Source organism: Meriones unguiculatus, chromosome 20 (assembly GCF_030254825.1).
Source record: "Meriones unguiculatus strain TT.TT164.6M chromosome 20, Bangor_MerUng_6.1, whole genome shotgun sequence".
NCBI classification, from domain to species: domain Eukaryota; kingdom Metazoa; phylum Chordata; class Mammalia; order Rodentia; family Muridae; genus Meriones; species Meriones unguiculatus.
Window position 1 is genome coordinate 70,966,144 of NC_083367.1, and position 27,233 is coordinate 70,993,376.

General features: G+C 46.7%; 1 protein-coding gene and 1 long non-coding RNA gene across 4 annotated transcripts in view; one reads left to right on the plus strand and one right to left on the minus strand.

The window, feature by feature from the left end:
- Ust (uronyl 2-sulfotransferase) overlaps positions 1 to 27,233 on the minus strand; it is a 336,745-nt gene that overhangs the window by 62,863 nt on the left and 246,649 nt on the right. Inside the window, exon 8 of one of the 2 annotated variants that reach the window (XM_021646693.2) lies at positions 135 to 1,648. The exons of the other annotated variant lie outside the window; for it this stretch is intronic. Within the exon in view, the coding sequence (XP_021502368.1) occupies positions 1,365 to 1,648 (284 nt within the window). The 3' untranslated portion in view covers positions 135 to 1,364. Of the gene's footprint in view, positions 1 to 134; positions 1,649 to 27,233 lie in introns of those variants that run through there. 2 annotated transcript variants of the gene reach the window in all.
- LOC132649538 (uncharacterized) lies at positions 1,646 to 26,515 on the plus strand. Of its 2 annotated transcripts, none has more exons than XR_009588035.1 (8): positions 1,646 to 1,769; positions 3,502 to 3,677; positions 5,406 to 5,464; positions 15,718 to 15,821; positions 20,190 to 20,211; positions 21,478 to 21,667; positions 24,478 to 24,722; positions 24,950 to 26,515. It is a non-coding gene; the product is annotated as an uncharacterized LOC132649538 (long non-coding RNA). The 2 variants fall into 2 exon arrangements; XR_009588034.1 differs by lacking the exon at positions 1,646 to 1,769 and adding an exon at positions 1,907 to 2,140.

The following is a 27,233-nucleotide window of genomic DNA, read 5'->3' on the forward strand; positions in this document are numbered from 1 at the left end:
CTCTGGAGTGAACCTAAGGCAGACATGAGCTGTCACCATGTCCTTCCTGCTGCTACCACTGTGCTCTGGCTTCTCAGCCAGCTGCACAATGTCCATCAGTGAGAATATAAACTTTTCAGAACTCTCTCTTTAAAAAAAAAAAAAAAAAAGATAGACACAATTTAAAAATCAAAGGAAGAGAAGCATCGTGGATGATGGGGAGTTGGCAGGGGAGAAGTAGAAGGGATAATCTGGTGTTAAAAAAATTTGCCCAGTGTCTGCTGAGATCACACGGGGGCACCAACTTACTCAGAAGCTGGCCAAGCGGCGTCCTGTCCAGGCACTGTGGCATCCATGTCTCTGTCACGATGTCCCTGGGAACGCTTGTTAAAAGCAAGCAGGTTCTATAAAAAGTGATTCTGCTGCTGGGGCAGGCTGGGACCCTCCGCACTAATCACAGCGGCTCTTGCAGGTCTGGAAGTGATGACTGATACTGCTGTAAAGCCCCATTTGGCTGCGAGTGTGCTCAGGGATTGTGCTGGTGTGCGGTCAAGCTCAGGATTCCTGCCATTCGTGTCAAGCCCAAGGGTCAACTAGTTTCTGCCGCTTCCATGTGCAACAACACAGGGAACCGAGAGGTTTCAGACGGCCATGGCCTTCTCCTGAGGCCACCAGGCCCTCGCTTTCGATCTGCCAACACTGGACATAACAAGCCAACGTTTTCCCAGCTCTGCTCCTTCCAAGCAGAGCGATACTAAGAAATGGAGCATCTCAACGGAGCTTATTACACATGCCCTTTGACCTTGACAAGCTCCCGGAGAGCTGCTGGGACGCTGGGTGCCAGAACCTGTCCTGTTCTTTCAAGGCTAAGTACTCTGCTCTTGGCGACAGTGTCCCCTGAGATGGACTAGAGGGAGAATTCTACCCATGTGGGTAGAATGTGCCAGCCTCCCTCTTGTGTTATGTCTTCCTTCTACTCCTAGATACTCCTAGATCCTCCTCTCTGAAGTGGTTGTTTCTACTGCACGATACAAATTTGGATATCTTTACCGTGGGTGTAATAGTTTTTGGAGACATACTTCTTCTCTTAGTGTAAGAGGTGGGTAGGGGATGGGGAAGGCTCTTTCATGAAAAGGTGCTTCGTGCTGAAGCCATCTAGAGTATTTGGGAAAGACTCAAGGACACAAGGAAAAAAAAACACACACAAAATAAAATTAAACAAATAAAACCCGCAAAACCGGGCGTCTCCCAATGACCCCAACATGTGGGAATGTTCTGTTCTTTTTAATGCACCCAAGCATTAAGGAAAGTCCCTTCAGAATTTTTCTTCCCCAAAGAACTTTCTGGAATGGGGATAAAGCCACAGAGGCAACCTGGTGCTGGCATCACCTCTTATAAATATCTTCTAGCCACTTTTCATCGTCTTGCTCCTCATCGTCGATTGGCTCCTCCGTCTCCAGAGGGGTGGGGATGAAGAACTGGGGTCGCAGAGGAGGCCTGCTCGTGTGAGACTTGAGTCCGAGCTTTCGCTTGAGCAGGTGAAACTGCTCTCTGACATAGTGGTAGAATTCATACTCGTATCGCATCCTCTGGTAGAGAATCTGCACGGCCTCAGGGGAGGGGACAGTCTTCTTCACTGTCACAGTCATGTTGCCAAGTTTCCTATGCTCTGGAAAAGAACCAGGGAACCCGTGAGCAACTATCCACGAAGCCACATCTCAGGAGTAACGGTCCATGAGCCTGCCTGGTATCGGACAGCCATCAGAGAGAAAACGTCCCCACGGGATATGGTAAGATAGCTCATTTCTCCGCTAGAGAAAAACAATTCACTTGCTGTGGTAGTTTGAAAAGAATGCCCCCCCCCCGCCCCCCAGAGACTCATTGTTTGCATGCTTGGCCCATAGGGAGTGCCCTGTTAGGAGGCGTGGCTTGCTGGGGAAAGTGTGTCACTGTGGGAGCAGGCTTTGAGGTCTCCTCGGCTCAAGCTATGCCCAGTATGGCGCACAGCCGTGGGATCAGGAGACAGAGCTCTCAGGTCCTTCTCCAGCACCAGCCTGCACACTGCTACATTTGCTGCCTGATGATCAAATGGATGAACCTCTGAAACTGGAAGAGTTGCCTCGGTCACAGTCTCTTCACAGCAATAGAAACCCTAACTAAGGTGTTTGTTTATGGTCTTCTCTGTCTTTTTTAACCGGGTAAGGGGTAGGTCCAGCCACCTGAGAGGTTTAGGAGGGAGCATCCTGTTGGAGTTGGAGGTTAGCACAGTGAGACAATGAAAATGAAGACATAAATACTGTTGTTCTTCTGCGATAAGAGGGGGGGGGGAGAAAGAAGAAGAAAACGGAGGAGAAAAAAAGGAAGAAGAAAGGAAAGGTTTTTTTTTTTTTTTGAGACAGTGTCTATAATGGCACTTACTATATAGACTAACCTGACCTCTAACTCACAGAGATTCACCTGCCTCTGCTCCCCACCTCACTAAGTGCTGAAATTAAAGGTGTGCATCACCACATCAGGCTACGTTATTATTTAATTTATTAGTTAAATTATTTAAGTCAAACTGTTCTAACATGAATTTGAAGAATGTTACAAAAATCATGTATGTAGCCGTTGGATAAATATTTGTGAGAACCAGGAAAATTGATAATGCAGGCAGAATAGACAACATTTGGGGGATAACTGTCTGCAGAAGGGGCCTCAGGCAGTGCTCCTGGTGTCTTGTTCCCACTGCTGTTTTATATTTGTGTCCTGGGGAAGGAAGCTACGAAGTTGCTCCCTGTGCAGGAGCCGTCTCCAGACAGCACACCCTATAGGACGGGACATCACTTCCTGCTACACAGCTCGCCATCTTCCTGCCCAGGTCCATTTGGCAAAGCTGGCATCTGGTCTGCCATCTCTGTGTCCAGTGTGATTTGTCAGTTAGCTTAGAACTCAGGTGTGGCAAAGCGGGTGTCATTCATTAGCCCCTCAAATCCCAAAGACAAGTAACACAAAGGCGTGCTGTGCCACCCCAGTGGCTCCTGCAGGAGGTAGGTCGACAGCGCTAACCCTTCTGGCAGCCAGCAAAGAGGCATCACCCTGCTCTTAAAATAGCAGAGCCACAATTAGTACCAAGTATGAAACCATTTGGGACTGTTTTCCATCAAGTCTCTAACAAAAGGCTTCAGCGGAATTAGCAACATTTAGATAGTATCCGTGGAGCGAGCCTGGTGTATGACACAGGACTCTGGGGAGGGCGCTCACGCCCTTGCACTGCCTTATTGTATCCACGTTTTGTAAGGCAATGAAATCTGCGCAAGATCCCCAGGGGCCTTTCCACGGTTACCCCACTGGACTGACCAAACTGTACTCAGAACAGTCACTAGGCTGTGCTGTCTATCTGTTAGCAAACTCCTCAGAACAGGCAGAGAAAGCAAAGAATTTCCCATTTGTAGCTACAAGAATTTAGAAAGACCCTTTCTTGGGTAGCAAGAGACCCCTAAGTGTATTTCCATTTCCTTGGTCTTTGTTATTCCTTCGTAGTCCCTTCTCTAAGGGCCTCATGAAACATGTGGACAAGGACAGCTGGTACAGAAGGACGCTGGGGTTCTGATGCTGGCCCTCAAGACCTGGATATACCTGTACTTGTATAAACCTGCCTAACACATGATACCTGATCGGTTGATTAAATGGACTACACCTCGGCAGGGCAGAATGGGGTAGGTGTGGCTAAGGTTCCCGGGCTTTAATGGACGGGAGACAGATGGGCAGGAAGACAGGAGAAAGGAGGTCAGCATATGGGTTAGGTGGAGAAGGACCCACATGGGTGAGGAGGACGGACTCTGAGGGTGGTGTGGATGGAGAAAACATCCAGATGAAGAATACGAGCAAGTTTTTAAAAGATTATGGATGGAAGGGAGTCCAGATAAAGATGGTTAAGGCAGAGGGCATTGGAAGGGGGCTGGGAGATGGATGGTGAGGCTGTTGAGACAGCATAGGTGAAAAATCTGCCCCGCCTAAGGTAAATAAGGCGGTTATAAAATCTAACAGGCGTCTGCCTTCTTATCTGTGATAGTGGGTTAAGTGACACCACCACAACAGTCATAGGGCAAATAATAACACTCTATAGCCCAACACCATTTTATTTACAACAGAAGGATCTGAGCCCTTAACTTAAACTTCAGTTTTACATTAGCATCCAATTCTTTCTCCATTCATTTTTCCTTTCAGTCACTCTCTCTGTTAATCTCTCTCTCTCCCTGTCCCCGTCCCCCATACGTACACACACCAAAACTTTTTTTGTGTGCGGGGATGGGGATATAGCAAGGATTTTGGTTCCTAGACTGGCCTTGAACTTGCTAGCTGTAGCTGAAATGACCTTAAACATATAATCCTCCTGCCTCTGCCTCTCCAGCACTGATATTATAGCAGTGCACCATCACACCGGTTTTAAGGAGCTGGGGCTCGAACCCTGGGCCTTGTGAATGCTGGGCAAGCACTCTGTTTATTGTGCTACACCTCCAGCCCTGACTGTGTTTCTTCATGTGTTTCATGTCTTGTTTCCACGCGTCTCTCCTTCCTTTCTGTCTTTACCACCCCCACCCAACTTCTTAAAGCGCTGCAGAAATTTTCTGTGATCCGGTTTTCAACATCTACGTGTTGGGACCTTAAGTTTCTGCTTTCTGTTCTTAAAATACTTCATTGAAATGATTTCTAGTTGCTTGATGGTCACTCAGTGGACCCTCTGCTGGCCCTCTCTGGGTGGTACTCTGTGCTGTGACCCTTTTTGAAGCCCTCCTCCTATTGGCACCCATCACAGCCTTTTCCTTACCTCTCTGACTGCCTCCATCTCGTTCTTTCCGACCTTCCTCTCTCTCAGTCTTTCTTTGAAATGCCAGCAGTCCCCAGGATTCTGTCCTAACTGTCCCTTCTTTACCTGGGTCCCTGGGTGATAGCAAACCAGCCCTCTACCCTTCAGGCCTCGTATCGGTGTAGATAAAACCAGAGGTTTACATCATAAGATGACAACTTTTTTCCATTAAAAATTATGTCAGTTTAGCATGCACAGGTACCAGGGCGAATGTATGGAGGTCAGAGGACAACTTCTGGGAGCCCATTCTCTTCTTCCATGTTGTGAGTCCCTTGGATTGAACTTAGGTTGTCAGACTTTGTGGCAAATGCTTTACCTACTTCTTTTTGACCCATGATTACATCTTTTCAAGCTTTTACTCCTACAGAGCTGCAAAGCATAGTAAGGTCAATGAAGCTACGAGGATGAGTATTATTTGCAGGCACCTGAGGCTTAGCTTCAGAGCCACCAACGCTGGCTGGAGACACCTTTTAGGGGTTAGGGTTATGCCCATGGATATTGTATTTGATTTTCTACTCTGAGCATCTCTGTGCTGTATACTTCTGCAAGATATTTATAACATGACCTTTTTTTTCAGGTGGGGATATGAAATGAGGACGACAGGTCATTCAGCAAGAAAGGTCACATGACTAGGAGGTGAGTGGCAGAGATGATTTGAATCTGGGTCCTCCTTGCTGTTGGGTTTTCCCTAACCCGTAAGCATTGGGTCACAAATGGTCCCGTTTCCATGGGCCGATCTGTGGTAAGTGCCCACCGTCATTTGGAAAGACCAGAGGTCAGCTGGCCTTATTCAGTCAGTAGCGAATTTTTACTTATGTATGTGTGCTGTACAGAGGGCAGAGGACAACTTGCGGGAGTGAGTTCTCTCCGTCCACCGTGTGGGTCCTGGGGACAAACTCAGGTCCTGGCTCATCAGAAAGTGCCTTTACCTGCTGAGCCATCTTGCCAGCTTATTGAGAGAGAATCTTGAAAGGCACATTCCCAAGACCACTGTTATGTATTTTCCTGCAGGAAAATTGGTGCTAAGCCTTCCACATTTTTGCAAAAAACGCTAGATATTCTTTCTAAACAAAACCAACTTGCATAAAAAGCGGAAGTAGTTTTTCTCTCTCCCTGACTGCAAACAATACACAAAATCTGGTATTTTTGTTGTTGCTACTGTTGTTGGTTTTTCGAGTGTCATCATTTCAGCCATAAATAGAAATCCACACTTGGTCAGTGAGATGGCTCAGTGGACCAGAGTGCTTGCCTTTCAAACCTGAGGACCTGGACCCATGGTTGGGGGGAAGCAGCAGCTCCCGAAAGCTGTCCTCTGAGCTTCACTGGTGCACGGGGCCATGCGTGCACCCACACCCACAAACATACAACATGCACCTTAATGGTAAATTAATAAAAAGCAACACCTGCTGATGGCATCCTTCGGGAAGCACATGAGTCCTTGCAGGCGGTCCCGGACTTCAGAGTATGAGCATTTAAGGAGCGAGGCCCTCATCCCTGGGCACCCTGCATGACTTCCAGAGGTGCCCGGCTCTCATGCTCCCTGAGCACATTTGCCAGAGTCCAGACACTTTCCATGAAGGTAGGAGCGGGGGAGGCGATGTGAGCCCGGGTCAGCCTGGCAGCGTGTGGCTTGCCCATGCAGTATTTGTTTAGAACTTGACCCAGTTATAAGGACCTGGCCTGTTTCATGTGGAATGTGACCCTCTGGCTGTGCTTAGAGGCCACAGACCGCGCACGCCTGCCCCGGGGGTGGTACGCTCCGACCCTCAGTGCAGCTCACTAGTTTACGTCACCCGCCTCTTTGCCACAGAAATTCTCCCATCCCCCTGCCTTAAGGCTTTGAACGTCTGGGTTGTATAAGCCCAGAAAGCAAGTATTTTATGTTAATGCCCCAAAGGGCCTTCCCAGTGTGTCCACTGCCACCTTCCCTCCTCCTCGATACAAACAGTTATTGAGATGCAGTTTGGTACCAGGTGCAGGAGCTGCAGAAAGTGAATGGGACATTGTCACCTCCACCATCACTGGACATTCTGACAGCTCGGTCCATGCCAGGCTCTGTGAGATATATACATGTGTACACACACACACTCTCACACACACACAAGTCTATGAACCCCCAGCCCCAGTGCTACAGGGTCATTTATCACCTTTACAGGCATGGTTCTCAGTACCCTGTTCAGACTTGCAGAGCTGGAAGGCAGACAAGCCAGAAGCTGGGTCTCAGGCTGACAAGCTGAGGCAAGTTTCAACTGTCTCCATGCGAAAGCGGAGCTGGTCCCCAGGCTAAGTGGACACTTTCCCCTCTCACAGAGCTAGTGGCCATAGGCAGGGGAAGGTAGGCATTCTGGTTTGCTTCTTAGTTGGCATCAACACTGCCTTTCTATGGTCGGAAGCCAGAACTGGTAGATTTGTCATAAGGACTTTGCATAAAGATGGGTCTTCCATAGCTTGCCGACCTCAGAATCCTCCAGTTTGCCCAGTTCACCAAGCAAGGCACCAAGGACCCAAGAGACTAGCTCAAGGCACTAAGCCCAGTATGTGAAGGCCTGAGACTGGAAAGGAGGCTTTCTGATTCCAGTCTAGCACTTTCTGGCTATATCACAGGCTATTAATTTCCAAATTGAGTGGAAATCTGTAACCACCCACTTCTCCTGGCCCAGTGTGTACTCTGGCATTAAGGGGATTGGTCAAGAAGAAGGGCTTGAGTGTTCTAACTCGGGCGGGGGAGGGGAGAAGGAGGCGGCGCTGTGGAGAGTCCAGAAGGAGCTGCTGAAAGTGTTTTCAGAATGAAAGAGACTGTGTCTTCCCCGTGTTAGCTCCCCAGTGTCCATCTTCACACCTAGAATAGAACAACGCTCCAGAAGGGTTTGTTGATTTGAAACGGCTTTGGGTGTTAACGTTACATAAATCGTTGCTTGAGAAACTCCCTTCTCACCTGAGGTTCTTCCCCAAGCAAACCTCCATTTCTAGAAATCGATTTCTAGACAGGCTGATAGGGAAGGCTTGGCTGCTCAGGACAGGGAGTGGAGTCTGCGCTTATTAGTCCTTCTGTTGACAAAACCATGTAATATAACTATTCCCTTCCACACACGCACTAAACCATCCCACAACAAGGATGTTTTGCCAACTTAAATACCTGTGCAGACGTATCTGTGCCTCTGCCACCTGACACTTAATAAATTTGCGCTGGGCATATTTTAACTGCAGCAATAAATAACAGAGCTCTGAGCACTGCTGGTCACAGTGACATCTGTGTGACTTAATTTTGCTAGATCAGCGGTGCTCAATGATTTGGTTGGCTGCCCATTTTGATTCTTTTTCATGTTGTTTCTTTCCATCGGCATAGGAAAATCGTTCTTTAAAGAGGTGGCACAAGAAAGCACTTCCAGCACAAGGGTGAGGACCGGAGTCCAGATCTCCAGCACTCACATGAGAAGCTGGGCAGGAGTGACAGTTTGCCTGTCACTGACAGGGAGTTACCGCTCACAAGGCTGAGACAGGGCTCACAGGTGGCTTGACTAGTTGAACTGTCACCCTCTGGGTTCAGTGACAGAGCCTGACTCAGTAAATAACATGGAGAGTGTCTGGGAAAGACGCCTGATGTCATCTTCTGCCTCTCTCCATGTGTGCACATTGGACACGCGCACACCCCCGTGCTCGTGCATTCCACATACACATGCAAAAAGAGAAGTAATAATTGATTCACATCACACCCATTTGCTCCATGTGCTGGTGCGGATATGATTTAAATGGGATCTTTTTGGTCAACTTGACTAATTCCCGTGGAAGATGTCACATCAGGCTGCTAGGAACATCTTCAGACAGCTGAGCTTCAGGGGCAGGCTGCCTGGCACAGACAAGTCCCACAGGCCTTTGAGACCCTCATGCTGGCTGGGCATCATGTTACCACTGCATGCTGCTGCAAAGGGCACAGAAGCTGCCTATCAGCACGTGGTCCTCCCAGTGAGCCACCCTACCCACACTGGGCGCTCAATGTTCAAACCTGATAGTAAATATCGCTCACCAGTAGCCCAGCCCGTGTGGAAGACTGGGTGGGAACAAGCCGATGTGCCCAGCTCCAGCAGGCTATGAACGGATTTCGCCTTACTGACCCAGAGCTGGACATTTCGCAAAAGCCTCAACGCTGTCCACCTCTGTTTCATGAACATGATGCTTAGACTGCTTCGTAAGCTTCAGGACTCTAAAACGCTCCTTTGATGTAAAAAAAAAAAAAAAAAAAAAAAAAAATGAAAGCAGAACCTGCCCCTCGGCGCCTCCCCTGCCACCCCCTTGATCTGTCAAACTTGTATAATGGAGATACGCTGTTGCCTTGACTCTGCGCCAGAATAAACACTCTGGAAGCAGTGTGTAAACCCAGCTGCAGCAGAGGACAGAGGCCTGGCTTGATGGCCTTGGAGGGGCTAAGCCTATGCAAAGGGACCCAACCTGGAGCTGCCTGGAGCTGTGTCTTGATGCTGGACAGGCTCTGTGGCTCCCCTTCTCCACGTGAGAATGAATTCTCCACACTGAGCAGAGGGCCTCCCCCTCACTGAACCAGGCTTGTTTGAACCTGCTCCAGCAGAGGTCATGTGCAAGAAGTGGCTATGAGCCTCGTCAGAACCCAAGCAAGGTCAGATTGTACCCAGGGTGCTTGCTGGCAAGCACTATGAAAAGAGAGTTTCTCTAGCTTCCGGCTAGCAGACCAGTGACTGACAAGAGGCCCTGCCACTTTGGCAAGCACCCTGTTTTTAAAAGTGTGCATTTTACTATTCCCAGGTTAGATCACATCCAGCACAGAGAGGCATGCTGTCTCAGGTGACAGGTGTGGGGCAGAACCAGCACCAGGCTCCTGCAGGGAGCCACAGGGCATGCTCCCCAGGGCTGCAAGCCTAGCCACGGCTGCAGTGCTCTGCACCGAGCCGCCACAGCAACCTTGTGAACACGATGCATGTCACAGATAGAGTAAACTCATTTCCTGAATTATGCAGGGTGGCCACACAGTTCAGACCCATGAAATACAACCTCAGGGCAGCCAGGCTGCCTGCAGCTGCGAGCAGCGGAAATGAATGTGTGTCATTTGACTTCACAGTGATGGGCGGGGCTGACGGAGCAGCTTTTGATGTGCCACCCGCATGATTGATGGCATGTTAATGTCAGCTTCTTGGAGGTTTGGCAATTAAGGGAGAAAGGCACTTCACGGCTGTCTCTGCGCTTAAGGTTGGTAAAGTAAACAGAGGGATTTTTCTTTGGTCTTCATTTCAGATCTAGAAGTATAAATAACTAAAAATTAAGTTGAGATCACTTTGAATTTCAAGAGAACCTTTGCTCTGTGTAGCCAAGTGAAAATTACATGGTTTTCTCCATTCCCCCCAAACTGCTAGGCTCCTTTGATGAGTGAAAATGAAGGCTTTTTAACACTCACTCTCTCCTTTGATAGTTAGAAGCAGGGTCTCACTAAAAAGAACCAGGAGGAGAATGCTTGTGTGGAGGGGGTCACTGAGAGTCCAAGGACACCAGTGTGGAATGGTCCCCAGAAGCCCATGGAGACCAGAGAGCTGCCTATTTTGGGATGGAGGCCAGCTGGTCAGTGGCCTGTATGGATTTCAACTCCATAGATGTTAAAGATGAGGGAGGCCTGCTTAATGAGTGACTCCTACTTGGGCGATTCAGTGCCACATCCGTTACCTTGGAACCTGCTAAAACTGCTCAGATTCAGTGGCCGTGGTAGGGGCTGTGGCAGGGACAGCAGCTGTGGCAGGCAATGGTGTTGGTTGGTAATCGGTTGCCCAGACTTGCCTGGACTCAGAACACCCGTGGTGTGCCGATTAAGCCCAAATGCAAAGAATCTAAAAACCTGTAGGAGCTGAAAACAGACTCACCCCTCAGAAGGAGCAAATAATAACCAGGAAAACAGATGCACAATAACCTTCCCATAACCACTTGGGAATCCTTGCTTCCTGGGGACCTGGTGAGACCTGGTGAGACTCCTTCTAACCGAAAATCAGAAGGAGCCTGGGGAGGCACCACAGGGCTTGATCTTTGTACTGAGCAAATGTGGTTTCTGGGTAGGGTCATATGACTCTCTGGGTCAGGGGTAACCTGGGGTGCAGTCACCTGCATTGCTGCGCAGGCGCTGGAGGAGCCGCAGCGTTGATGACACGCAGCCGAGGACCAGGCCGCGGCTGGAGAAAGCGCCGGTTCCTCCTGGTGCCACCACATGCCGGGAGGTCCGCACAGGGCTGCCCCAGCGCCTGGCCGGGCTCACCGAGCCGGCTTTCCCTGCCACCTAGGTGTGCGAGACAGAGGACGAACTGCCACCAGGTGTTTCCCCAAGTCTGGACTCCAGGTCAGCCAGAAAGCTGATAGCTTCTTTGAAGGACTCTGCTACCCTACACACACCATAGACACATCCCACGCACATATACACCATATATATACACACAACATACTACAAACACACACACCACACACACACATCACACACCATAGACACATCCCACACACATATACACCATATATATACACAACATACTACAAACACACACACCACACACACACTTCACACACTATACACACTCATTACACACAACATACATACACACCACACACACACACACACACACACACACAGCACACACATACAGTATCACACACACACACTCTCACACACGAGCTCCTTGAGCTATAGTTCTCCCTCACCGTGCTCAAGTTCACAGTGGCGATCGCGCCCCGATGCCAGGCTGGTGGCTGACTCACTGAGGACAGCACAGGATGTTGCTGGTGGAAGTTGTACGGTGGCCTGTAAGTTTCCCCAACAATCAAGCTACCCCTGTGGTTGTAAGCAGTAATCATAAAGCCCAGGGCACGCTGTCAGTTTCATAGCGTGAACCCTTAACCCAAAACTTCACATATTCATCCCACAGGCACTTATGATGTCTATATCCACGTAAACAGATATAGGCGGGCAAGTTTTAGGAAAACTTATAGAACAATTAAGACACTAAAATGACTTTTAATCAAGTCACAGTTATTACTATAGCAGCACATTTCCTCTCACTGTTTTAACTTATGCTTATGATTTACAAAATACCCGGTCATATTTTATTTGGTTTTGTTCTATTTTAAACTGAGCTAATCACGTGCTTTTTAAATCATCAATTGTTCCCGGTCCATCGACCTACCCCTTTAAGACAGGATCTTACTCTGTATCCAGGCTTTTCCCGAACTTGCAGAAATCCTCCAGCCTCAAGCCTTCCAACGACTAGAACTTCCAGGCAGGAGTCACACACTCCGCCTTCCAGGCCTAATGTGCAGCACATTTTTAGGGTACGACATCTGAATAACATATAAACATGCCACTTCTACTCATGGGGTACTTTTTTCTGTTTCAGCATCTCTAAATAATACAAGTTGATACACTAGTTGACACATGACTCTGGGCCCTTGTCTCCCTAAGATCAGCATGTGTTCAGATGCCCAGGGGCCCATTTTCTTCTTCCCAGTGGCTTCAATTCCACCATCTCTATGACACTTACATAAAACTTATATAGCATAATTTCCCCAAACAGTATGGCATTTGCTTTACCATTGCATAAAGTTAATCTATCACTTAGCTTGCTAAAGGTTCAAAATGCTCAGATCATCCTCTATTGGCTGACTATGAACATGAAAAGAACGACAGCAGGGAATTTGTGACATAGGGCTTCTTGTAGAACACGCAAAGCAGAAGCAATTCCTGGCACTTTGTACCGTACAATTATTAGAATTCAGATGTGAGCATTTCCTCATCTTTTCTTTTCGTATTGGTAATTCAAAATGGACTCTTAATAGAACAGAGTCTGTTGTAATCTCATCAGTCTTGATGAGTGACTTAACCTTGAGTCCCAAGAGATACTAACTTGGGATGCTTTCTTTAGAATGTTAACCATGGTGAGATTTTGATAAGCCCTTCAAGGCTGTGAATGATGAAGCTGTTCATGGAGGCTGAACATGTGAGGTGAGGGAGATAGGTAACCTCCTGCTCAGGACTAAGGAGTTCATGAGAAGTGTTCAGCATAACTGCCCCGACCGTGAAATGAAGTTCCGGGATGCTGTCCTCCCCCAGCCTGTGTGCTCCCTTCAAATCTGACCCGCTTGATCTGGGCAGCTCTGAGCACTGGGTGGCAGCAGGGGCTGCAGGGAGGTAACGGCCCAGGCCTATTGCTGTCTCCTTTCCCCATTAGCTACAAGGTCTGCACTACCTGTGCTAGAAGACAGGGCGTGTGTTTACAGGCACATCCAAAACTGTGCCTTAAGCAAGGCCCTAAGAAAGAACGCAATGAGGATTCAATTCCCGTCCACGGGAGGCCCATTTGTTTATTTAAGCTAAGTCTGAGAGTGCCAGCCAAATGGCTATCTGAGGGAGCTGTGGCAGGGAAAGTCACAAGGCGTTAAAAGAGAGTGTTATTGTTTGGTATTAACATTTATGTACTGTAAAAATGTTATAGAGACAGCAAACTAGCAAAAGCAATCTGGGAAGAAAAATACATTTAAGAATTTTACCATATAGTTTTGAAAGTTTTTGTTGCAGTAGAAACATGTATTTGTAGCTGGAACTAAATTGTAATGGGAAAAATCCAGCACTTTCATTCTTCTGATGCAGAAAAACCAAACCAAACCAACAAAGAGGGAGGAACAGTGACATGTGTTGGGCCGAAGCTCTGAAGTACATGGTAAATGAAGGCGGCAGGGGAAGGTGCGGGAGGCCCATCAGTGGTCCTCAGGCCCACAGTTAAGAGACAGTGCAGAAGCCTACGGCATTAGTGAAAGAGAGGACAGACTGCCAGGACAGACTTCTGATGCAATGTAAGCCTGAAACCGTGGCGATATGTGCATCCTTGCGCCTTCCTGCAAGCTCTCACCCTCCCTTTCCTTCTCCCTCTTTCCCACCTCCTTCCTCTCTCCCTCCTCCCTGGCCTTCCTCTCCCCCACTCCTCCCCTCCTCTCCTTGTGCATGGGAGGCCAATTGCTGTACTCTGAGCTTACACCCCCACCCCAGCCTCCTTCTTAGATAACACAGAACAAAGGGTTGACTAAGAAACAACTCAGCATGCTGGGAGAGCATACTGTGGAATTGGAAGAAGCCATGAAAGAGGCGCTGACTTTTAAAATTGTTTTTAAAAGCATTATTTGTATAAAAAAATGCACGTAGCTGTCATTAGGCCCCATCACGTCTGGTTCACTTTAGAATGGCTTTAAAGACAGGTGGGGGATGGACCAGGAGAAAAGCGATAATCTGGGTGGCATTCAAGGCAGGCTTCCAGACTGTATTCAAAAGCTGGAAAACCAAAGATGTCTGAAGGAGAAAATTCAACTGGAAAAGCTGTAAGCCATTACGTTTCAGATTTACTGGAGCATGAAATGAAATTTCATGATGTTCTAAAAACAACAACTTAACTGCTTAAAACTGAGTAAGTGAATTGGCATTGCGTCCATACCATACTTTTATCTCATCTTGATATAACAGTGGAAACTGGTTCAGAGGGACACTGCCCTCTTTTCCAAGTTATGCACAGTTAAAGAAACATCAGAAAACACTTCTAACTGCTCCACCTTCTAGCAAAGCCATACGCAGACACGGCACTTGATTGGTGGTTTTCAGTGTCCTTGTATCTTGACAGCCTGTCACAGAGTGATTGATTTAAAGACCTCCGTGGACCTGACCATCTTTACTACATCTCTTGAGTTTCCATGAGCGCTGTGAGTTTTCAGACAGAAATAGTGGGAGACATGGGCTTGATTTTCAAATGTCCCTTCTTCCTGTTTTACTCTTTGATCAAAAAATAGAAAATTACCAACAATTTCTGACCCAGGGAGCAATGTAGTCAATTCTAAGCTTCGTAAGACTTTCCCACGGGCCTCTGGTACCCACTGTCCACTTTCCTTAGACTAAAAAAAATAAAATAAAATAAAATAAAATCAGTTACTTGTCACCTTGAACAACAGAAAAATAATCCATTATGTGTTACGTTTTAAAATAGTTATCATGCCACCAACCCCTCTCTGCCTAGAGGCCAGAGAACAACTCGCCTGAGTTGGTTCTCGTCTACCATGGGGGTCCTGGGGATCAAACCTAGGTTTGCAGGCTTGGAGGCAGGAGCCGTTACCCACTGAGCCCTCTCAGCGGCACGGATGGTTTCTCTGCGAGACGGTACGAAGTCACTCATTTTCTATTGAGTCCCCTGTGGCCCCCCATGCGAGGCGTGCACATTCCTGGAGGCTCATGAGACAGTCAGGAGGACTGCAGCATGTGTGACCTCCTTCAGCAAGGAGCACATGGCGCTGCCACAGCAGGAATGGGCACGTCCACACTGCAAACTTCTATGCCATCTCTACCCAAATGGATCAAATACCGTGTGACTTAATTCAGTCATCACATCTTGGAGCTTACACATGACAATAAAACAAACGCCAGACTTCTTGGCAAGTTAGAGGGGAATGAATTCTCTTCTTTGACTGGGTTTAATCCATCCCTCCTTTTCTGAACATTTGCAGAAATGCCCGGTGCATAAGAAACTTCTATTTTTTTCTTCTCTCCCTTCCCCCCTGCGAAGTCCACAGCACCAGGAGGAGATTATTTCTATTGTTTAAGAATTCTGTTGTACAAGGTGACAAGTAGGAGATAAACTCTGTTAGTCTAGGAAAGGAAACTCGGCAGCGGACACCGGTGGAAGCACCGTGGGGCGGGAGCTAGAATCATTCCTACTCTTGGGTTTTTGCTGGCCTCGTCAGAGGCAATAGAGGGCCATGGGAACCACAACTCCTGCTGCATCAAGCCCATGCTGGATGATTCTTGGAGTTCATAATCAGGCACCGAATTTCAGTCCATGTGTTAATGTGTTTGGCTACAGGATCAACTGTTCACAACAGCCCTGGAGAAGAGCGTCAAGTGTTGACTCTTTGGCGACGAGAACATCCTGAGGGCTAAGACCAGCATGCCCCTGGCTTCCTTGAGGTGTGTAGAGCCCATTTTCCACATGTTAATGGTTGCAACACAAGTCTTTCTGAAGAGGGAGTTAGGCTTACGTTCCACAGAGCACCCTTCCTTAGCTCATCTCCTGGCTGGAGAGACACATGGTAACTACTTGTTCCTAATGTAAAATAAACACAGATGAAGTAGGTTGAGATTCAAGTTTATACTTTACAGCCGCAGATGATAAATAAGCCATCTCCATAACTGTCATGTTAAAACTGGATGACATATGAGCTTGGCCTATCTATACAAAGATGAACATGGAGATAGGAAGAATGCTAAAATTTTAAGGGGAAATATATGATAGTCACTGTTAGTGTGGAGTGTTTTCAATTGCTCTTCACAGAGTACCAACTCAGTGGCATTTATGAGTAATAAAGGCCTTTACAAAATATTTGACAACCAATAATTCTTGTTAGTACCCTAACAAGACCCAACTACAATTTTAGTCCATTTTTACTAGTGGGTAATCATATTTCTTTTTGGTAGACTATGTATTTTAGCATATAATATAAATGTTATTGAATGTCAACTTATTTTAAATTGAATAGTGAACACATCATAAAATATTTTTTATCTATACAACTAGTAGGATTAGCATACTAAAAGAATTTTAAGTTTGTTCATCAATCATTGGTTTGTTATACGTGAGTCATACGCTCTATGGAACCTTGAGACACCAGCAGATATTTGCAGCAACTAGACAGAAAGGGTCTCCATTCTAGCTTTGCTATTTTAGAACAATAAACAGTTTTGCTTGGACTGTTTACTGTTTTAAATTCCATTCCTCGATGAATTAAAAACCCTTACAAAAGCCAAAGGCACGGACATGACAGAAACAAACGGCTTCACTGTTGTTGAGGCTGAGCCTTTGCAAGCACCTTCTTCAAGTGGCCTTGGTAGTCCTGACCATTAGCGCCTTTGCACTGTGAGAAACAGACTAATAACATCACGGAGTCAGTGAACAGCACCGGGTCAGCATAACCATGCTTTCTAGAAACACTGACTCTGTAAGGATTTAGCAGACTGAAGTGTCCTAAACGCCTCCTTCTCAGTGAAGTGCCATTCCCCACTGATCTTCACCTCCCCGCTTTGTACTCTGCATGGGGAGGGAGTGAAGGTGAAGGGCACACAGGGACTTTAGAAGTCACCCAGGCCCCTGTGCAAGAGCTGCCTCTACCAACTGCCAGCTCAGTTGACAGGGAAAGGCCATGGGCCCTCTCCAAGCTGACGGTTCCTGTATCTATAAGATGAACAAAATCATAGAATCAACAGCATCGGGTGGCCATTAGGACTAAACATAAAACACACCACAGGGTTTGACAAGAGGTCCTGGAGAACAAGTCCCCAACAGGGGTAAAAGCTGCCGTAACTACAATCGGAGTTGGTTGTACCAACTCTAACCAGAAACAAAAAATAACAGTCATTAGTCTACAAGGCTACAAAGGAAGGTTTCTCATGTACAGTATGACTACAGAAGGCAATCCTGCACAAAAGCCTTAGCAACGTCATACAAAAACACTCCCCCGAGGACACCTGTCCAGCAACTCTGTTCAACCTCAGACCAGCACCACCACTGTTGATCCTGTGGCCAAGGACTGTAAGTCCAAAAGTCCTTAAGTAATCCTCCTCACTTAAGCTTAAAAAAGTCCCTTGCCTCTTTGAAGATATTCCCCATTTATCATGACACACATATTCCCATGGCAATGTTCTCGTCTCCCAAATACATATCACTACTTGTTGGAGACCCTCTTTTTATCCAGGTTGACAGTATAAAACAGAGGGAGTTATCATCCTGTTTCCAAGTGTTCCCTTGAGACAACAGTAGTCTATCATCAAACCAGAAAGATGCTAATGTTCCCAAATAAAACAAGAAAGAACTCAAGTTCAAGTTTCACTGACACTGAGTATATTGTTGACTCTGTGGAGTTTCTCACTGCCATACGCAGTCTTCTCAAAGATTTTAGGATCTGCCAGTCCAGCGATAAGAACCACACTCCAGACCATTTTCATGAACATTCGTGGCACTTTCTCAGCTTTGTATCCATTAGCTACAAAAGTCTCAGAGGAAGCTATGCTTACAGATACAACCCAACCTAGAATTGGTCGTATTTTCTTTACAATTGTGAACAATACATCTTGGCAGTTTTGTATATTTTTATCTCCCTGGTCCCATTTGGGCAATAATATCTCTACTAAAAAACATACAGACAAAATTGGAATTTCGGTCAAAAGTTCCAAAGATGCCCAAAAATTAGTATTAGAAAAAGCAGGACAGGACCACTCAAAAACCTTTTGCTTTCTGTGCTGGTCTGCCCTTTTTTTTTAACCAGAATGCTCACTATTTACTGGGCGAATCTGTGTCTATTTTCTACATCTCTTCTAATCTGAAGTGGGAACACTGGCTATTCTACCAGTCTTTAACCTTGAGCATAACTATTTCCCCATGAATATGGCTCTGTAAGACCTACAACTTCTTGTGACGATATGGCTTCAGTGACCATTAAAGGAAAAGCCTGTTGTTTGCCGAGTCCCAGCTTGTGGAATCCGTATCACACATGAAGGCTGGCCTTTAACCTCACCCTTCCCATCAACTCCAAATCCCATCATCTTTCCCCTGGGCCCAAAACTTCTGTCTTAGCTGTCCCCACCCAACTAAAACACATGGCCAGCTGTTGCCACAGCCCTGGCTTCTTGGGTACTGAGGCTTGTGGGTCCTTTAAACACAATGACTAGAGTGGAGGAGAGTCAGGAGGACATGTTCAGGCAGCCACATTCCCGTTCACCTTAGCACTCCATTTTTCGCTTATCTTTTGATTTCCAACATTTCTGTAGCATTAGTCATTCATCATGTAAAAACTTGGAATCATTACTTATATTCTGTATCGATAATGATAATGATAGCTAACAACCGCTACCTAAAGAAAAGCTCATCAAAATTACTATCAAAAGAAAAGCTCATGGCTTTTGGTTTTGTCACTTGAAAATATCCTTTATGGAAAGAAAGCAACGAGGCCTAAGTTCACTCTCAAAGCATGCCGGTGTCATCTCAGCAAGGAGCCTCATCAGTCATCGGGACAGCAAACAGGCAAATGTCATTCCAGCATTCCTGCAGGATTGTGCTATGGAATGCAGGCAGAAGTCGGACTGTCCGCACCTACCAAGCCTAATAAATCAGTGCCCTCTGGATGTCACGGCACGGAGACTTTATTAGGTGCCACCTGTAATCACTCAATTAAAAACAAATAAAGGATGCATACTTAGGTCTCAGCCCCTCACGCTGAAAATGGCTGCAGTGTTCACATCTGGCTCGGCTAAACCATGATCCCCGGATTTTAATCTTGGGAGGTGAGCTCGTTAGCTGCCCTAGAGTTAAGGCAATCTGTTCTCCAATTAAGGGCAGCTATGCACTAATGGAAAAGATCTATGCGCTCTCCCATACACTGAAACCATCCACTGTATCTGTGCAGTTGCCCCAAATGGTGAAGCCTTCAGACGTTAGGCTTGCTCTTTCTGGTTGGTGTTCACAGCAAGATAAACATGGCAAGCTTATTGGAGTGATTGCAGAGACACAGAATGTTAGTATTTCAGGGCTTGAAATCTACATTTTATACCTCCTCTATAACAGCCAGGAAGTACTGTGTGTGTTTGCACTCGAGTCTGCGCTCGGACACACACATCTCACAGTGGGTTTCTGAAGGACCACTCACAAGAACTTGGCAGACAGATGAGTGGAGTCCAAAGAAGACTTGTTGATGCAACATTAGAAATCTCTAGAGAGAGGATCTGGCAACACGACAAACCACAAGCAGACCCAAAGGACGGTGTCCACATGACTGAGATGCCAGTCACTTCACCCGTCCTTCCTGGTCACCCTGCCTACCATGTCGGGACTTACGGGGTCAGGGAAGGGACATCATAATGTGTGTCTTAGCAATACTCAAGTGTCCCAGGGCGTTCTCTTTCTGTTGTCATGTCATTTTTCACTGGCAATTCCATCATTTTCCTGAACCTAACACACTTTGCATTTAACATTCCATGTGTTTATAATAGGTGGGAAGGTTTTTTAAGAATTGTTGGTAACCCCAAAGCACTATATGACTAACAGGATAAGCATTTCGAGGTATTTCAAATTTATCACCTTCCCGTGCTTTCATACATTCCCAAATGCAATGGCAGCATCCTATTAGTACTGTTTGGTGTCCTTTCTTCCCTTGCTTCATGTCATGACATGCGCCCACCTATGTCACATGGTTCTGAAAGCATGCTGTACTAGTTTACTTGTGTGAGCTGCTTCACATTGCAGCAGCAAAATCTACTTAACCATTGCCCTCTTTTCTTATTTTACAGATTTGCTCTTATCTACGTGTGTGTGAGTATATGTGTCCTGGGGGGGGGGGGGGAAAGAAGGTGTTGGATCCCTTGGAGCTGGAGTTATGGGTTATGAGCCCTCTGAGTGGACTCTAGAAGGGCAGGGTGCATTCTTAGCTACTGAGCCCTTTCTCCAGCTTCTATCCTCTTTTTGTTAGATAGTTAGATCTATTTTTGCCTTGCAACTGAAAACTATAATGAGAACATCATTACAGTCGCTTCTGTGCACCTGGCCTCATCCATCCATTTATCTATCTATCCATCTATCATATATTCATATATCCATCCATCCAGCTATCATCTATCTATCTATCCATCTATCTATCTCTCCCTCTATCTATCCATCCATCTATCTACCCATCTATCATCTATCTATCTATCTCTCCCTCCCTCTATCCATCCATCCATCTATCTACCTATCTATCTATCTATCTATCTATCCATCCATCTATCTATCATCTGTCTATCCATCCATCTATCTATCATCTGTCTACCTATCTCTATCATCTATCTGATTTGAATGGCTTACAGTATACAGATATTTTTTTCACCTTCAAGAAGTTGAACAGATTAAGGAATTAGAGATGTGTGCAATAAAAATATCACAGACATACAATTTGATAAGATTTCATGGCTGTATAATCATCTACCACCAGGGCCACAATCAAGATTCAGGATTTTCCCATCAGCTCACCAGCTGTGGACATTTTGACGGCTCATATTATACAGCAATAAATTACTTTTAGCCAGGAATGGCGTCTCATGCCTGTAATTCCAGCACTCGGGACAGGGAGGCAGGAGGATCAGGACCAGTTTGGCGACATAATGAGGCCAGCTGGGACTATATGAGACCCTGCATCTCAAAAACCTTAAATCAATAAAGATAGCAATAAGTTATCATTAATATACATCTCATAAATATACATGCGCATACATCCTTGTTCCCCAGGCTGTGTACTGGGCGCCTGAAGGGGCGTTTCCAGGCACCCTTCCTGTCGAGCGCTTTTAGACTGCATGTGAGATGACCCAGTCTCAGATATTTACAGTTCAGAACAGCAGCAAAATCACAGTGGGGCGGCAACAAGATAACTTTATGGTGGGGTCCACCACAACGTGAGGAACTGTGAAAGGGGCACAGCCTTAGGAAGGCTGAGGACCACTTACAGGCTTGGAGGGAGGCCTGTGGGTGTGCGCCCTTCAGGAGACCATGGGACCCTGTTCTCCTCTTTATCTCCTTGCTCCGAGGTGACCTACTTTGGCTCCGCAGGGCTCTCACCATGAGGTGCTGCAGCCCCCAACCTGACAGCCCCAGCCTGATACCTGATCATGGCCTGAAGCCTTGAGCCCAGACGAACCTTTCTACTTGGAAGTAGTTGGTCATCCCGGGTAATTTTTATAGCAAAAATGGAGCCGACTAAAGAACATCACTGAAATTGCGCTTAACATTCGATATATTAGTAAGTATTGAATTTTTCCCTACTTTTATCTGTTCGTGCTTTTATCACTCAAAGGCTTCACATGTCAATAATATGATATCCACAAGGCCATGCACCACTGCTGCATCTGTAGCCGCTACTTCCAGACAGTTGAACATGCTTAAGTTCTGAGCTACACCATCTGTTTGTTACTCTATTGAAGGTGTGTTTTCCTGCTCGTTCTTAGTGTTTGAAATTATGTCTTATCCATGTTGCGTGTGCATCTCCTGTGCCCGTGTATGTATAATGGAGGGGGAACCTATGGAGGTCTGAGGACAACTTGTAGGAGTCAGTTCCTGTTTTCCTACTTCCTGTGTGAGTACCGGGGGTTGAACTTAGGTCATCAGGCTTGGCTGCAAATGTTATTACCCACCAAAGCATCTTGTTGGCTCCCTTTATTTTTTTCAATTTATTCATTATATATCTTGATTGAAGCCCCCTCCTTTAACTTCCCCAATCCCACCCTCCCTCCCTCTTCCCCCATCCCCTTCCCCTAGTCTACTGAAGCGGGGAGTTCTCCTCCTCTGCCATCTGCCCATAGCTTATCAAGTCTCCTCAGGACTGCTTGGATCCCCTTCCCCTGTGGCCTGGTAAGGCTGTATCCCCAGGGGCAAGTGATCAAAGACCAGGGAACCCAGTTCATGACAGAGACAGCCCTGCTCCCCTTACGTGGGGACCCACAGGGACACTGAGCTGCAGATTGGCTACATCTGAGCAGGGGCCTAGCTGGCTGGCTCCCTTTCTATTGCCTTTCTGCTTAACAAATGCATAGCAAAACCCCATCATCTCACTAAAATCATCATTTCTACTTTTGTCTATTTTTTAAAAATACTCTTATTTTTAAGATGTTTCTAACTCTGTACCGTCTGGAATCTGTTAAGGCTCATGGCATCAGATGAGAGGACTTTTTTTCTCGAGCAATTAGTGCACGTGTTTTTCCTTTGTTTACTCATTTGGCTTGTTGCTCTCCACTGCCCCTACACTGCTTTCACCAGCCGTCTGCCTCTCTGTTCATCCTCTGAGCCTGTGTCACCTCCATTATTTTAAAACAGGAGCTTTCCATTGTGGAATCTTCTAGGGAAAATTTCTTCTCAATTAAAAAAAGAAAAGAAAAAGAAAAAAGAGATCACTGGCCATCTCTAATTTTTGTTTCTCCAGATAACCCTGAGAATCACTTTAAGTAATGAAAGCACATGCTAATTTGAGAAGAATGCCTTTTTTTTTTTCCACCCTCTTTCCCTTTCTGCATGAATATGGATTTCCTCACGGTTCGCATTTCTGTGGTGGGTGATGTTACTCTCCGAGCAAAGTTTGGTGCCTACACTGCAAGTGGAAATTTGGAGCTTGAATTTCTCTCCAGGGCAAGAACTATTAAGGAGAAATCCTAAGCAGTTTAAAGCATGCTACCCGAAAAAATGGGTGAGAGCACAAAATATTTGATTTCAGAAAACCAGGATGTTTAAAATGTCCCATAAATGCTTCTGAAAGTGTGTTTCTCTAACTGACAGCCGTGCTGTAGTGTGGAAAATCCTTGGTGGAGGACAGTGAAGAGACAGGGGCTATCATTACAGGACGATTCTCCACACATTCTCCAAGTCACCACTAATTTGGCCTCAGCGATGACCAGTAAAATATGAGTAAGTTTAGGTATCACTGCGCACCACTGGCCCGCTTGTCCCATTTCACAGATGTGTGGAAACTAGGTCTGGCTTCGGTCTGCATCTGAGATGGGGCACACACATATCTTGGTTTATTTTTAAAATAAACAAGAGCAAATGGGAAGGTGCCACAGGATGGGGCCAGTCAACGTCAGGTGACCTCGGACTCCATGTTAGAAACAGCCATGCTCCCCCGATTCCTGGCCACCAGGAAGTGAGCAGCCTCCTGCTCCAGGAGCTCTGACCCCACAGTGTCCTTCTTCACCAATGCTCGGAAAAAACCACGCCAGCTGAACCAAGCTCTCGGAAACCACGAGCCAAGATAATTCCTTCTTCTCCTTTAAAATTTTTTTTCTTTATTATTATTATTTATTACAACTTATTCACTTTGTATCCTGGCTGTAACCCCCTCCCTTATCTCTACCGGGTCCTACCCTACCTCCTACTTCCCTCCCAATGTCCTCTGATAGGGGAGGTCCTCCTCCCTTACTAGGGAACCCACACGGAGACTGAGCTGCCCATGGGCTACATCTGAGGTCTAGGTCTTCTCCATGCATGGTTCTTGGCTGGTTCATCATTCTCTGCAGACTCCATTGGGGCCAGATTTTTTTTTTTTTTTTTTCTCTTGGTCTCTTGGTCTCCTTGTGGAGCTCCTGTCCCCTCCAGGTCTTTCTATCTCCCTGTTCTTCCCTAAGATACCCTGCACTCTGCCCAAAGTTTGGCTGAGTCTAAGCATCTGCTTCAATACCTGCTGGGTAGAGTCTTTCAGTGGCCCTCTGTGGTAGGCTTCTGTCCTGTTCCCTGTCTTCTCCTACTTCCTATGTCCATCCCGTTTACACTTCTGAATGAGGATTACACCTTTTCCCTAGGGTCTTCATTAGGACTATAGATTTTAGTGTGTTTATCCTATGTTATAATCTCTAATTATAAGTGAGTGTATTCTATGTGTGTCTTTCTGCTTCTGGGCCTCATAAGTTGTTTTCTCGGGTCCTTTGTCAGAAATATAAGAAACTGACTAATGGACTGTTCTGGGGCAGCCTATGCTAACCACAGATAACCTGCTTGCTCCCACCCTGGCGGGGTCTTTGAGTAGACCTAACCACCTATGAACTCTGCTCTCCCCAACCCACGTAGGATTCCGTGATCCATAGTGTTGTGAAGACGCACTCCAGGCACATGTATTGTAAGGACACTAAAGCTATGCACGGGCTTGAGAGAAACAATTCTCTATCACATAATTCTTGATGGCAGCCTGGAGGAAATAAGAGGTGTTGACAGCCACATGCCTGGCATCCAGCAATCTGGCATCTGTGTTTTCTATGGTGAGCTGGGAAAGTTTCCAGGATGTTCTCGAGCGGACTTCTGAGGAGACTTTTTAGGTATGATTGAAAGGGTTTTAAGCTTCCAGACCAGGGTGACAGCAAAAGGGTGGGGTGGGGCTGAAGGGAAATCTGCACCTCTTTAAACGAAAACACGAAATTCCAAAAGGGAAAGAAAGAGAAGAAGAGCTAGGATGGAGTAACTCCACTCCTTTCTCCCCGGGGTTGCTGCTGTGGGCAGGAAAACGCTGTGGGGCTTTTCGTACTACTTCCTCCTCCCTTCCTAGACTCTACAAGCCAATCAGAGGAGAAGCCCGTGTGGCCAGGCTCCTCTCAGCAGCCACACGTACTTCTGGGCGGGGGTCGGCTGTTGCCCTTCTTGAGATGTCATCCGTTCAGAAACAACCTGCTGTGCACTAACCTGTGTTTGTGAAGCAACGAGCACCGCCTCCCTGGTTCTCCGCATCACTGCATCTTTAGTAAGAAATGAAATTTACCAAAAGCCAACGACAGAAACGGGAAAACAAAATGGGAGGACTTTCCAAAACAAACCAATTTCAGAAGAAATAACGAACTTCAAATAGGCTTCTGAGCCCTCAATAACTAATGCGCGCCCACATTGGCCTGTGGTCCTCAGAGCCAGTTTATCTAAAGGTCCAGTCCTGGGACTCCGTGTCAGATCTTCTAAATCCCTCTGAACAGGAAAACAGCACAGGATGGTAAAAACAGTGCCAGGAGAGTCACATTCATAATAATAATAAAAGTCCTCACCAACTCCAGAATTTGGCACACAGCTGAGACACTGTTTATTGAGGCAATGCAAACTCAGGATGAGGGCAGATACTTTGCAGTTTTTAGAACAAAACACTGAGCCTTTGATGTTGGCATAGTGACTTCTTTCTTTGGGGTGAATCGTGGGCGGGCTCTGTTTTGTTTGTTTGTTTATTTTTCTGCGAGGGTTTTCTGCTTCAGAGTAACATGACAACAGAAGTCTGTGTTATTGGAAGAGTTTTGGCTCTTTGTGCCCAAAGCATTAGACTACTGAGTATATCATTACATGAATTTGAAAGTGACTTGGACCTTTTCTTAAGGAACTCTCCAGATGTGTTTCTGTCTTCTTGAGGCCTGACATTCCTGTCTCTGCTGGTATTAAGCTGAAGCCACAGGCATGCAGAAGTTGCCAGTCAGCCAAGAAATTCCAAGGTTGAACAAGACATGGATGGCACCGCCTGCACTGGATATTAAGCTCGGCCTGTGAGTGTGGTGGCTGTGTAACCTTCCCACTGACCCACAACACCTTTGTTGAAAGGTGGGAGGCGGCAGATGTGAAAGTCGGCAGAGCACGCTCACATCGCTTGGGTACCGCGCTTCAGAACTAATACTGAGGAGGAAAGGGGCGAGAATGAATGGAAACTGTAGGCCCCATCCCATCACCGCAGCCACAAACACAGACGTCAGATACTCACAAGGCAATTCCTCAGTTTCAAGATGGAACAACATGAAGAGCATGTTAAACAATTCGCTATTCCTGGAGGACTAGGAACTGGTAGAGGCTTTAGGCTGAGCAGAGGGAACTGTTTAGCAGAAACTTCACAGATCTGATTTACGTTTTATGAGGAATTAAGTTACAGTTGGTTTTTTTTTTTTTTTTTCCTTTTAAAAACTATGGACCATTAAAACCAACCAGTCAGCCAAAAATGTATTTGGGATTTAACATTTTCATTTGGAAAAACATTTTCACAAGTGACATATGCCAGGCACTAAAAGGCCGTGAAACTATTTTAACAATATGATGGGGCCTACCTTCAAACCAAAGCAAGGTTCAGAATAACACTGGCTAAGATCAAGGCTAATGGCGTGTGTGGTTCGGTATCTACTTATCGACGCTCGGGAGTGGTGTGGTCTTTGGTGATGGCCGCTGGGGCTGCTCCTGAGTCGGAAGAAGTAAGCTAATCATCCAGGGTGATGCCAGGAACGAACTCACTCACATGCCACATGATACTTAGGTAAACAATGCCCTGCGCCATAATGTGAAAATCTAGATGGCGGCCGAGCCAAAAGCCATCCTGAACAAACACAGACTTCATCACCACTTGCAGTGTGAGCACTGTATTCTGGCTCTAAGACGACGCCAGCCTCGGCCCGTCAGAGCCAGTTCTGCCTGACAGCCAAGCCCAGCTTCCTCCGGGTTGTTTCTGCCCGCTGTCACACCTGGCTGTGCCATGCCACGGCCTGCGAGCTCACTCCTCTGACACCTGGCTGTGCCATGCCACGGCCTGCGAGCTCACTCCTCTGACACCTGGCTGTGCCACGCCCCCGGCCTGCGAGCTCACTCCTCTGGAGCAGGGCTCACTGTCCTCTAGATGGACAAGCCGATGCTGTGTGCACTCTGCAGGATCACCATCTGCAAAGCAGGGTGGACGGTGCGGGGGAGGGGCCGGGCTGCTTGCCTGCCACAGGCGCAGACTGCTGCGGTGGGAACGGAGACTTCCAGGGTGGGGGTGGACAGACACACGATTTTCACTTTGTGACAAGCTGGGTGGTGGTGGGGTCGTCAGAGGGCTCCCTGAC